Source organism: Mustela nigripes, chromosome 5 (genome assembly GCF_022355385.1).
Source record: "Mustela nigripes isolate SB6536 chromosome 5, MUSNIG.SB6536, whole genome shotgun sequence".
Lineage (NCBI taxonomy): Eukaryota > Metazoa > Chordata > Mammalia > Carnivora > Mustelidae > Mustela > Mustela nigripes.
This window is the reverse complement of record NC_081561.1, coordinates 12,102,325-12,116,193: the sequence shown is the minus strand read 5'-3', so window position 1 is coordinate 12,116,193 and position 13,869 is coordinate 12,102,325. Positions and strand designations below refer to the sequence as shown.

The following is a 13,869-nucleotide window of genomic DNA, read 5'->3' as shown; positions in this document are numbered from 1 at the left end:
AAGACTTGTTCCTTCCTGAGTTTCATTATCTATAAAATAGGACAAATTTAACTACCTACCTCATTGGGGTATAGTCATGAGGAAATGAGTTGATGAGTGCAAACCTCTCCAAAGAGTGCCTGACGTATAGTAAGATTAAATAAGTGTTAACCATTATTACATGGGTTTGTCTCCTTTGTTACTATGAGTCTCATGAGGCCTGGGAACATTTACTGTTCATTCCCTCTAAGCTTGGGGCCCACATATCTAATTGACTATTTCACATTTTGCTTGGTTGAACAAAGCATATCAAATTCATTATGTCCATACTGAAATATTTACAGATGGGATGACAATGTTACTATGGAGTGGCTTCAAAGTAATCCACAGAGGGAAGGCAGAGTGTGGATAGAGGTGAAACAACACCAATTGTCTCTTGATAAGTATATGATGGTTATATGGGGTTTATTATGGTTTTCTTTCAAATGTTGGCTATGTTTAAAGATACCCCTAATAAGAAATTTAAAACTCAAGATGTCCAACACCAAAATCACAATACTTTCCCTCCTTCCTTCTCAATCTGGTCCTTCTCTAATGCTCCGGCCTCAGTAGATAACACTTTATTCTATAAGCAAAGAATGTCTGTGAAAGATCTTTCTGAGATGGGGAAATAACATAAATTATTTTTTGAGTTCTTTATAGCTCTGGATTCAATGAAAGTATGATTGAAGCATTTGGGGAAGAGTATTATGATTATGGTGAAATATAGGATGGATTGGAGTGGAGAGAAATAAAAGGATCCATCTCGTTGTGACAAATAATTACCACTAGAGCAGAGCCTGAGTAACGGAATATTTCAACACCACAAATTCTCCCAAAGAGACCCCTGTAAATGGGTCTTATGAACCTTCTTTAGTAGAGCCTCATTTTGGTCAGGGAAATATATAGACACCCTTCCATGGTCTGGAGGTTAACCTACAAGAGCAAGACTTGAACTTATAAGCAGCTCTTTCTTCGTGACGATCCTAGAGTAGACCTAGGACCTTACCAAACCCTGGTGTAAGACAAACCTCAGATTTGGAGGCCATAAAATTGCCCTGCTAAAAACGTTCAAGAAAACAAAGAATACCTTAGAATATTTCCATTTTTACCAAAGGAGATTGAGGCCCATGTAAAGGGAGCATGGAGAGTGAGAGAAACAGCATGGCAGGATGGCCGTGCAGCAGGAGGACAGAGATGGGCAGAGTGACTCCGGTGGGCAAGGAGACAATGGGATTCCACTCAGTAAAGCTGTACAGAGGATAACTGACCAAGTTGAAAAGAGTTTTGATCCTTCCAAGTCTGCCACGCACAGGGGCATGTACCAATGAGACCATTTCCGTTTTTAAAATATTGCCATAGTTCCATCCTGTTCATAAATAGCTATAGCAAGAAGCCTAAAAGTTCCACCCTGGAGGCCCACCCCTTCCCCAGACTGCTGGACCTCCCCACAATACAACACCTGGGGGCTTCACATCTGACCTACATGGGGGCCACCAGGGACCGCTCCCACAGTTCTGTCCCTGTCTGTTCCAGTTGGTCAGTGCCCATGCCACGTCAATGGTAGCCTAATACTGCGAATTTCATTTTAGATACTTGCACAGTAGTTTAGGGTAGAGGGTGGGATGATTCAGAATATGAAAGGGAAGAAATAAGAGGCAGAAACACACACACACGAAACCTCTCTGAACAAGCAAGTCTGTATGTCAAATCCCCAGAGTGCTGCCTCTCAAAGCAATGAGCAGCCTGTCATGGCTGGGACCCATCATTTCCATTAACCAGTGTCTCCAAGGTCTAGGCCCTTCTGTATTCATTATCCAGTGGCACCCAGGTATAAAAATATGCCCCAACATCCCAAAAAGATTGTTAGGGGTGGAGGATCAATAGCTAAAGGAAAAATGCTACGGGGAGTCCAGTTCTCTGCAAAGATGAGAAGTTGCTGTTAAATCATAAGGTCCTGAGTAACGGCTATGTTCACTAGTAGCCCTAGACCCAGGATCCCAGGAGTTGTGAGGGGGTGCAAAAAGGAGCAAAAGCTGACGTGGAAGGAATTCCATTGAGAATATGGGCTTGAAAACAGTATTTTACACATGGAAAACTTGAGTTTGAAAATAAGCATTTTCAGGACTTTAGAAAAATAAAATGCAAAAAAAAAAAAAGGAAAAGAAAAATAAAATGCAACATCTTGAGCTTTAATATACTTAAGTTTTACTATAGAGTAAGAGAGTGAAGCAACAAAGATTCCTCTTCACTCATATTAACTAAGGATTATTTAGTGAGTGAACCCTAGAAAATATAACTTCCCTGTTATATTCTACTCATCACTTTTCAAAGCCATGGGACTTGTATGTCTCCTTATATTTCTTTTCTCTTCCCCTACATTTCTTCCCTTACATGGTGCAAGGGTGGACCTGCCCATCATCACCCATGAAGCCGAAAGGTAAAACTTTTATGAAGTCTGACTTTGCCTTTACCATCCAGAACCCTCTGTCAAGGTTACCTTGGACATCAGTTCTCCACTGATGTCCAGGCGCCTCTGGTTAAAACGTCTGCGCTCCAAGGTTCAGGGTTCAGAGATGCCATAGCTTGCTGAGTGATCTTAGGAAGGTCCTATCCCTCTCTGGGTGCTGGCTCTTTCACCAGGAAAGATGAAAGATTTCTCTTTCTCACTGTCAGTAGGTGTCTTCCTGAAAGAACTCTAACTTAATTATAACCCCAAGTTGGCAGACCTTGACTTAGTATAATACTCTGACTATTTTAGGAAGCACAGACAGGGTTAAAGCCAATGGTTTCCATCACAAAAGAAGCCATTCCATGGGGAGAAAAATTCAGTACCCTGTAGGGAGTTCTTTCCTTCTACCAAAGGTCACTACTCCACACCCAGGATCCTCTGGTCCTCGGAGTCCTGAGATCAAAGCTCTGCCTGGCCTCCAGGGCGAATACAGAAATCTGTCCTAAATGGACTTTCAGAAACTACACTCTTACTGGAAAGAAAAACAGCAGGAAATGTGACAGACCATTCCACCACTTCACCCCTCAAGCCCGCATGAGCCTCAAATAATATCGAATCTTTCCTCTACATACTTGAAAAATAGTCATTTCCTCTAAACCTTACTACTGACTCTCATGGCCTGGGAGAGCTCCTTCATTCCTGTTGCTTTTCTTTGTCGGCTACTGAAGCAGGAAGCATGGAGGAAGAGGATTTGAAGGCCCCAGTAATATTGAAAAAAAAAAAAAAAAGGAAGAAAGAAAAGAAAGAAAAAGAAAATCCTTTGCTCATTGTGTTGTTCTTGTACTCAGTGGCTTTTCCTATCCCAACTCCCTCTTAAAGGTAAAGGATCCACATCCTCCAAGCCCTCTCATCCCGCCTCAACTTCCTCATGCTTCATGACATCACACGCTCTTTCTCGGAGCCACTAGAGAAATTCCCTACCTCCTCATTTAACTCATGGGAAAACTCATGGCGCAGGTTCAAGCCAAGCCCCTGGTCATTCCCGTAAGAATTACACACCGACAAACAACTGGCTAGGTCAAGGGATACCTGGTCCTTGGTGTCTTGAGGTCAAAACTCTGCCTGATCTTTAAGGCAAAGGGAGAATTCTGCTTTAAATGGACTTCCAGAAATCACACTTTTAGATATTGGACTGTCCCTTAAAGGAAAAAAAAAAAAAAAAAGAGTGTGGAAGATAAAAAAAACAGTGTCAATAAAGATGGACACTCCTCGTGGGACACCGATTACGCTCACCTGAAGGCTGATATTCAGTGTCCTCGGATGTGTCACTGTTTGGACAACAGTCACCATCATGAGCTAATATTTGCCGAATGCCGGGCATTCTTTCTTCTAGGGAAGGACGGTGAAGCGTCTTGAGAGCTCATCAAACTCTTCAGGGCTTCTGTTGGTAACAACCGTTCAAAACACCGGTCTCCTGGTTGGGTTGGCAAGACCAGCAAGGCCAAGTGGAGAGGAGGGTGTTACCACAATGCCTGTGCCCCAGACCAAACATTCGGTATCTTGACCGCCACTGGCATATGTGCGGTCCTGGCTAGCACAAAGAGGCGAAGGTACTTAGTGCTCCTTAATAAGCAAATAATAAACTTAATAAACAAGTAATATATAAAGGCACTTAGTGCTCCCTAATAAACAAAAGTCTAAATCTGAGCCAAAAACAAGTCAAAACAAAACAAAAAAAACCCTATAAACAAATTTTAAAAGCTAGGAGGTGCCCCTCACTTGCTCTGAACCGGCTGTTTAATCTAAGCATTTTTCTGGTGTGGAACTGTGTATAATTAAGTATGTTTTGGGGACTCATCTTGCCACTGCTTCCTTCGGCCCGTTGATGTGGAGAAAGCACCTCTCACCACACCATCCGCTTTAACCGTGGGATCCTGTCTCATAGTCTAAGCAAAGTTAATGCATGAAGCAAGCCCCTGGAGAGTTTTCAGGGGGAAGAGGAAGCAGAAGCCTGCTATCCAGGGAGAGACAGAGGTATTAAAGCTGGGTTTTTGTTTTGTTTTCGTACCTTAATGTCATCTAAGGGCAACTTTTAAGATCCAGATGAAGTTCTTTTGTGATTAGCCAAGACTATTTTCCTTCTTATTGCCACCCAGAAAAACAACTTTAATCATTTCCCTTCATAATTTTCAGCACTTTGGCCCACTTCTTGGGAATTTCAAAAATCATTTGAGATCAGTACAGTAGGGGAAAAAAATATTTATTTTCTAAAGTCATTACCTTGACAGGCAAAACAAAGCATTTTCTCAATTTCATTCAGAAATACATTTAAAAAAAAATACATAGACCAATATGGCCTGCCCAAACGTATATTTAACATGGTAAATATAAGGAATAAATTGTTTTGAATATAAATATCTATAAAAAAATAAGTACATCAAAATTTAATCCAACCTCTTCCATTAGCCAGTTACATAAAGGAAAATAATTTTACTGCTTTAAAGCATAACCGAATATTTAGTTTGCAATGTCTTTCATAAACAACCCTAGACCATTGTGTTTCCAAGGATCAAGGTTAGGAAAACCTCTTTTTCAAGGATCTTTTTTCTTATGGATCAGAGCTAGTAGATTACCATGAAAATGTTACATCTACTACTGACAGGGTAGACCAGATATCTATGAAGCCAAGATGGACTACAGAGGTTCAGGGGAAGGGGACGGCAGGAAGGGACCAAGCGGGGTCGGGGGGGCAATAGTTAATGGTGGGGAAGTACTTCTTTTTTGGGGGGGGGGAGTACTTCTACCAGAGTGCAATAGAGGTGAGGTAGACTCAGATTCATCAAACCCATCCTGATTTACAGTAGTAGCAGTATCTTTTAGTTTTGCATTTTGTGAATTTAAAAAGAAAAAAAAAAAGTCTTTTTCTTTCTTTCTTTCTTTCTTTTTTTTAACTTGAGTGTCCTTCGAGAGTGTTTTTAATTTGTGCATTCCTTAGAAAATCTTTGCATGGACTTTGGAGTTTCTCCCTGAAATGTGCCAGGCGCCTGAGTGAGACACAAACACTCCCTTCAGACCCTCTTCAGAAATTCCACCATGTGTGGAATCTCCTGTCCTCCCTCTGGATGGTGACACCCGAATTCACAAGTCACTATGTGTTTCTCTGCCTTCTCAGTGGTCTCTTGTCACCCCAAACGAGGAGAGACGAAAGCAGTTATCACCAATGGAGGCAAATGAAGATGCATTGGGGGACTGCTTAACCTTCCCTGGAATGTTGAGAGCGAGGGCATTGGTCCATTGCCAGTTGGAGCAAGAAATGGTCGGTCAAAGCAGGGAGGATGCTGTTGCTCTGATCCCAGCCATGGGGAGAGAGTGCAGAATCAGCCACAGGGTTCCCTCCTCGGAGGAGAAAGCTTTCGGGTGGGCCGGCCACGGGCCCTGGTGACCTGCCATCAGTGTGCTCGGTTGTGGGTCACTTGCCTCTCTGTGTAGATCCCCGCCTTCAGCTTTGCGACACGAAAAGCTGTTTTGATGCGGTTGCTGATGGCGTCCAACCTATGAAAACAGGACAAGAGAAAACAAATGTTATTTAAAAAAAAAAAAAATCATTTCTGGGCAAAAGAAGCATCTAAAATTAGAATCTGGCACAAACAAACCTAAGTCTGGTTCCTGAACTTTCCCCACTGACCACAACAACGTGCTACTCTTGGTTAACCTCAAGTGAAAAGGCAGCCCCCACTTATGCCGGGGATGCGGGGAGGGGGAGTGGAGCGACGGTCATATCTGAAGATAATTGGGCATTCAATGCAATTTTAAAGTACATTTTTAAGGTAAACTGGAGATATTCTGTTTTCCTCTGTTGCCCCATCCCAACTACCATCACCATATGACTCTGTGGAGAAACTACCTCCTCATGAGTTTCAAGTTGCCATGGATGTCTTCTTAAACACAAGAGCAGTTAAAGATAACTTGGGGCGAAAGGAACAAAAAGAGAGCAGGCCTATAGATAGGCCCAAAGCAAACGGTGTAAAGCAATGAAAAAATATAGATCTCTATTTTTTACAGGTTTAATATTTTCCTTCGGGAAGAAAAAGAAAGGAAACTCTAAGAGTGACTGAATCATTGACAGAATCAAAACAAATACAAAAATAATAATAATTCCTAAGTCAGTTACAGAACTGTGGCTTATGCAATCCTGTGATCTGAGGGGAGCATCGGGGGCCAGACCTTATAAACATGGAAACGACAATGGCCGGCGAGACATCCCAAACAGCTCAGGATGTCCCGTCCCACACATTAACAGTAAGCAACACAGCACACTTTGATCACAGAACTTCTTGCCACTGGATTTCTAGGAAAATTTCCAGGGAGCAGGGTAGGGAAATGTAGAACATGTGACAGCTCTAAGTGCAGAGTTCCTCCCTCCCCCTTATGAATTCCAAAATCTTTTGGACTTGGAACGGTCATCCCTCTAGAGCTGCCCATCACAACCCCACAGTGTGCACTAATCTCCATCTCTTCACTACCCCAGCTCGACTAGAAGAGATGAGAGCTTTTCAGAATGACATGGGCTCTCTACGGAATGTACTTCTCTATTTAAAAAAACAAATAACCCTTCCCAAACAGCGTGCTCTAATTTTCACCTTCCCTGCCTAAGGACTTGATTTTTTCCCCTTTGGCCACTGGAGTAACTGCTACTTTTTGAAGAACTTGATCATACATGAGACTCTGACTTAAAAATAAAATGAAGTAAAAGAAAATAAGCACAAAAAACCCCTTTCCCTGAAAGGATTGTTAATTTCCCGAGGAAAGCGGCAAATGCGTTGACTTGGAAAAGCAAGGACTATAGATGACCAAATGACCAAGGTGTCTGTAGATCTATCTTGTTGGGAAAATCTAGCTTTGGACGGAGTAGCACGTGCTTAAGATCATTCAAGGGTACAGTGGGCAAAAGTCTGCATTCCGAAAATATTTGAGAGGGATTCCTTTGCTCTTTTTTAATCTATAGACTCTGAAAGTCTTTGCTCTTTTCTTCTAAGCCTTTCTCCTATCAAGGTGAGAACACCCCGGGGGAACAGCCCATTGGCACTGGTGACTGGGGCTAGCTGTCCTTGGGAGTCTCTTACCTTTTCATTTTTCTTCCTGCCACCAGCTGCTGATGAACGCACTTTTCTCCAAGCCCAAAACAGTCTTTGCCTTTCTTAGGGTCATTCCAGCCCTTCTCCACACTGTCTTGGTCCCTGTTAAAATACAGATAGAGCAAAACATTTCAGCATTGGTACCTTCAGCTCTCACAAAGTCTCTATTAATTTTTCTTAAACAAAAAGACGACATCATGACGGGAAGGTCGGGAGGCCATAAAACTGGAAGCAAAGGGGTTTCGCCTCACCTGAGTTCTTTTCCCGCTTGGCAAAAAGTCCAGCACTTCTTGTCTTTTTGGCTGGCACACTGACATCTCTTCCTGTGGTCTGTTGCCTTTGTGGTAAATAAATCCTTTAAGGATCGTTTGGACCTAGAAGGGCTTCCAAGTCCATAGGGAACAATGTGCCTATTAACAAAAAAGATGAACAAAAGATATCAGCAGAAGTAATAGTCTTTGAAATGATGCAGTCTATGGCACAAACTCATTGCAGTGGGACACAAGGAGCTCCCCACACAGCTCCTAGCCATGCAATGTAGGAGAGCCCAGAATGGCAGTGGTCAGGGTCATGGGCCCATCAGTGACCTTCTGTGTGTATACCCCACCAGGAGAAAACCAGTTTTCTAATTCAATGAATTTCATTTGTCTTCTTAACAAATTTCGGTTTCTTCTCCACACAAGCAGCTTTGTTTTTTGTCTCAGATTATGACATCTCTGCTTTGGTGTCTGTTTCCTATTTTCTTCCTTTTCTGACTTTCCATCTACTTAACAGCTACTGCGGGGGAGGGACTTCGATGCAAAACCATGACTCACATGATTTTGAAAATCTATTTTCAATTCAAGTCATAGGATAATGCCAAAAGTGCCTCCTGGGGGTGGGGGGTGGGATCTACTACGGCACGCACGGTTCACCCCCGATTTCACACATCTCCTGCAACTGTGAAACCATGACTAATAGAAGGACTCCTCTCCAGAAGGCTCCCCAGTAAATTCCAAAGAGTCCCTTTTGAGCCTCCCCTAAAAGGAATAAAGCCCTCTCCTCGGAAGTATCACCTCCTTGCGGTTTTTGTTTGATTTGATTTTGTGTGGTTTGGGGACATCCTTTACCAACTGGTTGCCCCGTGCAGGACACTGTGTGCCGTGTTTTGGTTAACAACTCTGTCCGATGGGTGAGCCCATTTTCAGGACGGAGGAGGACGGGGAATCTGCTTTCTTCCTCGCTCTGGAGACAGAAGGGAAATCTACAGACCTTGCCATTGCTGTCTTGAAATGAGCTTTTCTAAAGGGAGAGTACAGAGGAGTCAGGACACCTCTGTTCCAGATCTGACTCTGCCCTGAACTCATTCTTGCACAAGTGATGTCCACAACTTGGATCTGTGCTTTTCTATAAGTAAAATGAAGGGACTGATGGTGACTCTGTGCAATCGCTTCTACCTCCCAGGAGTAGCACGGGTTAGACTAACCCACGTCTGGCCACAGCAGCTGATTCCCTAAACCCAAGCGGATCCCACCAAAAGACATCCCCGCTCAGAAGTGTGTGGCAGGGCACTGCCGGCCATCAGCCTTTTCCATCTATGCTGCCCCCGTCTTTGAGCCTCAAGAAGACCCTCCCCTGTGTTTCAAAAAACCACCCCGCCCTGTATTTTCAGGAATGGGGGAGCACTGTCCCCACACCCCCGAGGCACCTTCATGTTGTCAGAAGTGCTACCTTCAGAATCCAAACCAGGACCCCCCTCCCAGAGCAACTAGCGTCCCTGGGCTCTAGTCTCCAGAGGAGCCAGAGTTAAGGAATAGCTAGGGTGACGACGCCCTCTAGAGACTCACTCGGGAGTGTTGACCCAGATGATGTCGAGGTGGCAGAAGTAGACGCACTCTTTATCCATCAGGGAGGAGCAGGAGCAGCGCTTGGACCGGCGGGCCCGCCAGGGTGCACTGGGGGCGGGCTTCTCCCCTCCGCTGTCCAAGCCCGTGCTGAGCTCCGCGCCCAAGACCGCTAGGGAGAGAAAGAGCAGGTCAGCAGGGCACGTCCCCTGGGATGTGGCCGAGCAGATAAAAGCCTGTGAAGCATGCAGCCCGCCTTCAACAAGAAACACAGAGCAAAAAGGGCTCTTTATCTTTCCCCTCCCTCCTTAACATGACTTCACCTTTACCCCGACTGGCTTATCCACTTTTGGGGAGATTACACCCGGGCAGGGGGAACAGCCACCTGAAAAGAGGACCGACTGGCCAGCTCCCAGAGAAATGTGTGGCCATGCTGCCTGTTAGAAATCTGGGGTGGCTTCTGCATGGAATTTAAAAGGACAGCCCAATTTCATAGGACAGTGGCTTAAAGTTGGTTGATGACCAAAGTGCTAAAGTTACGTGAACCACCTGCCTCTTCCTAGGTGCCGAGCCACTTCCCCATGCAGTTTACGGGAGAATCCACCACTTCACACCTGGTAGAGGGCAGGGAGGAGCCCAGGTGATATACAGTCCTTGAAATTAGGTGGAGTTCAAGAGCTCTGAGGGGATGATTGGAGAGAAAGAAGAGAAACCAGCTCTACAATATTCATCGCAAGTGGTAAACTCTAGAGAAAGTGTTGACCTAGGGTGAGACTGAGCAGCAGCTCAGGGACCTAATCAAGGTTCTGTGGATTTTGAATGCAGGATCCCCAGAGCAGGACAGCATGTGGGGGACTCGCCGCGTCCCCCTTCCCCACCGCAGCATGGCCTCTTAACTGACAAGTTAGCCATGCGGCTTATCTGCCCAATTTTGTACATTTCAAATGATCAGACACATTCCAGGATTTTCATTCCCTTGACATCTTTTCTCTTTAGTCAGGGTCATGAAAAGCCACACAAAAAAGGGCACTGACCCTAAGAAGGGGGAAACGGGCAGATATACACGTACTATCTAAATCCTCAGGCAGCCAAGATTTATCTTAGCTCCCCTCCCATAACAGGTGAATAAAACTGAAAATAGCCCTCACAGTGTTTTGGGTGCCAAAAACCTGCCAAAAGAAACCTAAAGTCAATAATGACAAATTTTAAAGAAAACATCTGCTTCACCCTGAAACCGCCTGAGGGTTATTCAACAGACTGTTATGCAGGTGATTTTACTGCTCATACATTGCTTGAATGACTTGAATAAAATTCCTTGGCTTCAAGCTGAAATTAAATATTTTACACATTCACACACTATTAAAACATGATTTAAATAAGATCTATAAGTCCCTCTATGTCCTATTACCCCTGTACAGACACATACACTGCAAATATACATTCGGCTACATTATATCTTGTCTTTACTTTCCCTGAGTTATATTTTTAAAAACCAAAAAAAAAAAAAAAAAATACTCTATGCATTAATAACACTAAGTTATCCCAATGTTATAGGAGAAATTGTTTTCAATAGAGGATTTTTTTCCCCCACTAGAAAACTTAAGTAGCTTTGAGCAATAATTCCCAGACACTTGCTCTCTGAGCTGCAGTCATAAAAAAGAAGTGGGAAAACAGAAGCGAGAAAAACATTGAGGAGGACAAGACGATATTAACGTTCAGAGACTTGCAAGTCGCCGTGCCTACCTGCTTCTGGAGCTCCTTGGAAAGCCACAAACAGCAGAGAGAAAATCATGGGGAAATAATCCATTCTGAAAAAAAGGGGGGAGGGAGTGGGAATCAAAGTCCTCCCCTCCCAACTGAACCCAAAGGAAAACGAAGAAAAATAATAGCTTCGGGTCCCTCAAAGAGCTTCTGGTTGTTCAGATCTCAAAGTGAGCCTTCAGCCCAAGTGCTCTTTAACGGAGAGAAAAAAGAAGTTTCTGCCAGGAGGGCCGGCAGTGGGAGCGGTCTGCGGGCGCACGCGGCGGTGGCGTGGGGGACAGCAGCGCGGACCGAGGACCCTGTGCGCGCTCGCCCCAGCGCCGCTGCAGAAGCGCGTCTGACTTGGACAGCTCTCCGCCGCCTTTTTATATTGAACCCCTATAGAGTGGGGGTAAACAGCTCCAACTTTATTCCAGCCCCAGACAATGTTATTGTGTTATTAGTCACCAACAGGCAACGTGCGGCCGGAGATAAGGCCAGGCTCTAAAGGAAATCACTGCTAACTTCAGAGGCAGACGCCCGCCGTCTGACAATTCAGGGGCAGGGCTAAGAACAAGAAAATACCCATTAGAGACCTTTGGTAAACCTGCCGGTGCGGCGCTTGGGTCTGCTTCCCCTTTTGCAAGCTGCCAGCCCCAGAGTTCAAGAATCAGAAGAGGGACTCCAGAAAAGTCATACCATTGGTATGAAAAGTATGAGCTACAGTTTAAATAGATTGTATTGTTGCGCGCGGGGATTTTTTTTTTTTTAATTGTTGTTCACTTCGTTTTTCCTTTTATGTCTCCGATTTCTTAGTGTTGATCAAACAGAGGAACGCTCTCCCTCTTCACTCCCCCCCCCCAACACTCACTGGGGGTCAGATAATTTTGGCACATCGAGGTACTTGTCTCTTACTCCAAGCCCCCTCCCCCAAGTCTTTTTTGCTAGAGCTCTTTGCGCGCACAGTAAAAAAGATCAATGAAGGAAAGGACGTTTAAAAAAAAAAAAAAAGAAAGAAAGAAAGAGAGAGAGAGAGAGCCCTTCCAGGCACATACCTCAATGCTTTCGATATCACTGAGTAGAAGCCCCTATAAACTTTTTTCTGTGCGCACCCTCTTTCCCCTTCCCGAAACGGCCTCCGCCCCCAACCCGCGTTCAGTAGCTCTAATCTTAAGACCTAGGGGGAGAGGAACGCCAGGGGGCGATGAAGAGCTGCAGGGGCTGATGTTTTCTGAGAACAAAACCGAAAAGCCCAGGCTGCCCGGTAGCAGGAGGAAGGCAGCCCAAGATGCGAGCTGAAGAACGGGAAGGAAGGGCGCCTCCTCCCATGAGGAAGGGGTGCCCCTCACAACAGCCGCTTGCCCCCTGCGCAGGGACGCCTCTTCTGAATGGTTCTCCCCCCTCGGCTTCTTCAATCAGGGCAGGGGTGTTCTAGTGCGGGGTTACGTGGCTACCAAGTGAGGGTGGTTTTGGGAGGGAGGACACCGCCCGGCCGAAGGAGGAGATCGGATAATAGCTCCCATTTAATCGTGCGTTTCCATTTTCAAAGCCATTTCTGTCTCTTTGCCCTTGAACTGCCCCCTGAGGTCCGGGGTGGGGACGGTGGGCAAACACTGTGGAGTTGAACGTGCTGTGTGAAACGTGCTATCAGGCGAAACGGACGGTAAGACATTGACTTTTTCCAGTAGCCTCGTGTTTCCGAGGCTCCCACAGTTCTTGCGGTGCGCCGAGTGTAAGGCCCAGGGGAGAAGCTCAGAGCATCCTCCCTGCGCAGGAAAAAGGCGAGTCTACACCTAGCACCTGGGGACACCATCAGATAGACACTTGCAGCATTTCCTCACCTTGTTTAACTCCAGTTCCCTCCCCAGGGTGGGCGAGGGATGGGGGTAGTCAAACGCGGACCCATTTCCAATACTCAGGAGGATCCCCTCAAACCATTTCTTCCTCCGGCCTGCTTACCCCTCACCTCTAGAATCAAAGGGACAGATTTCATCCTAGAACCAAACCTATGGACCTGGGCACCCTGGGGTCCCTGGACCTTCCCTGCAAGTTCCAGTGGGGGCGACAGCAACAGTAGCGGAATCAGGTGCATAAGGAGATCTGTTCCCTGGAAAAAGCACCATAGCAAGGGCTGGAGCTGAAGGAGAGGCAGGAACCCTCCCTCCCACACCCACACCAAACAGGCCTCCACCCAGTCCCCGGGGGACTCTGCCTGGGCCTTCTGCCTCTTCATAGGCTTACCTCAACCCAGCCCTGGGGGCTGGGGAGGGCTTAGCTCGCCCTAAAACGAGGTGACTTCCCGCTGGAAGCCAGCTTTGCCCCCCTCAGCTCTGGCTGGTGTGTCCCGACCTCCTCCATTGAGCACAAAAAGAGTCCAGAAGAACTGATGTCCCATTCACAGGTCCCAAGCTCTCCCCCCCAACCCCCACCCCACACCCCTGCAGTGAGAGAAACGTGGCCTAGGATCCCGCTCACCCCTTCTTTAACCTCTTGGCAACGCTGACAAAACCCTGGTCACAGACAGTCTGGACCAACCTGTCCTAAGCCCCCCCCCGGAAATGACCCCCCCCCCCCCCCCCGCCCTGTCTCTCCAGGTCGAGTCTGGGTTACCCTCCAGCAGGGAAGCCCCTCTCCCTGCCGCCCCCACATGACCGAGGCTGCCCCTGCGGGTGCCAGCAGCTCCCAACAATCAGGTGGAGAC

General features: G+C 46.1%; 1 protein-coding gene across 1 annotated transcript; it reads right to left on the bottom strand.

Annotated features, from left to right (window-relative positions):
* Positions 1 to 4,713: 4,713 nt before the first annotated feature.
* EDN1 (endothelin 1) lies at positions 4,714 to 12,296 on the bottom strand. Its single transcript, XM_059399445.1, has 6 exons — positions 12,224 to 12,296; positions 11,172 to 11,236; positions 9,432 to 9,600; positions 7,857 to 8,015; positions 7,594 to 7,707; positions 4,714 to 6,022 (listed from the first exon to the last, which is right to left on the bottom strand). The coding sequence occupies exons 2-6, from the start codon at positions 11,233 to 11,235 to the stop codon at positions 5,920 to 5,922; spliced, it is 609 nt and encodes a 202-aa protein (XP_059255428.1). The 5' UTR covers position 11,236; positions 12,224 to 12,296; the 3' UTR covers positions 4,714 to 5,919.
* Positions 12,297 to 13,869: the final 1,573 nt, after the last annotated feature.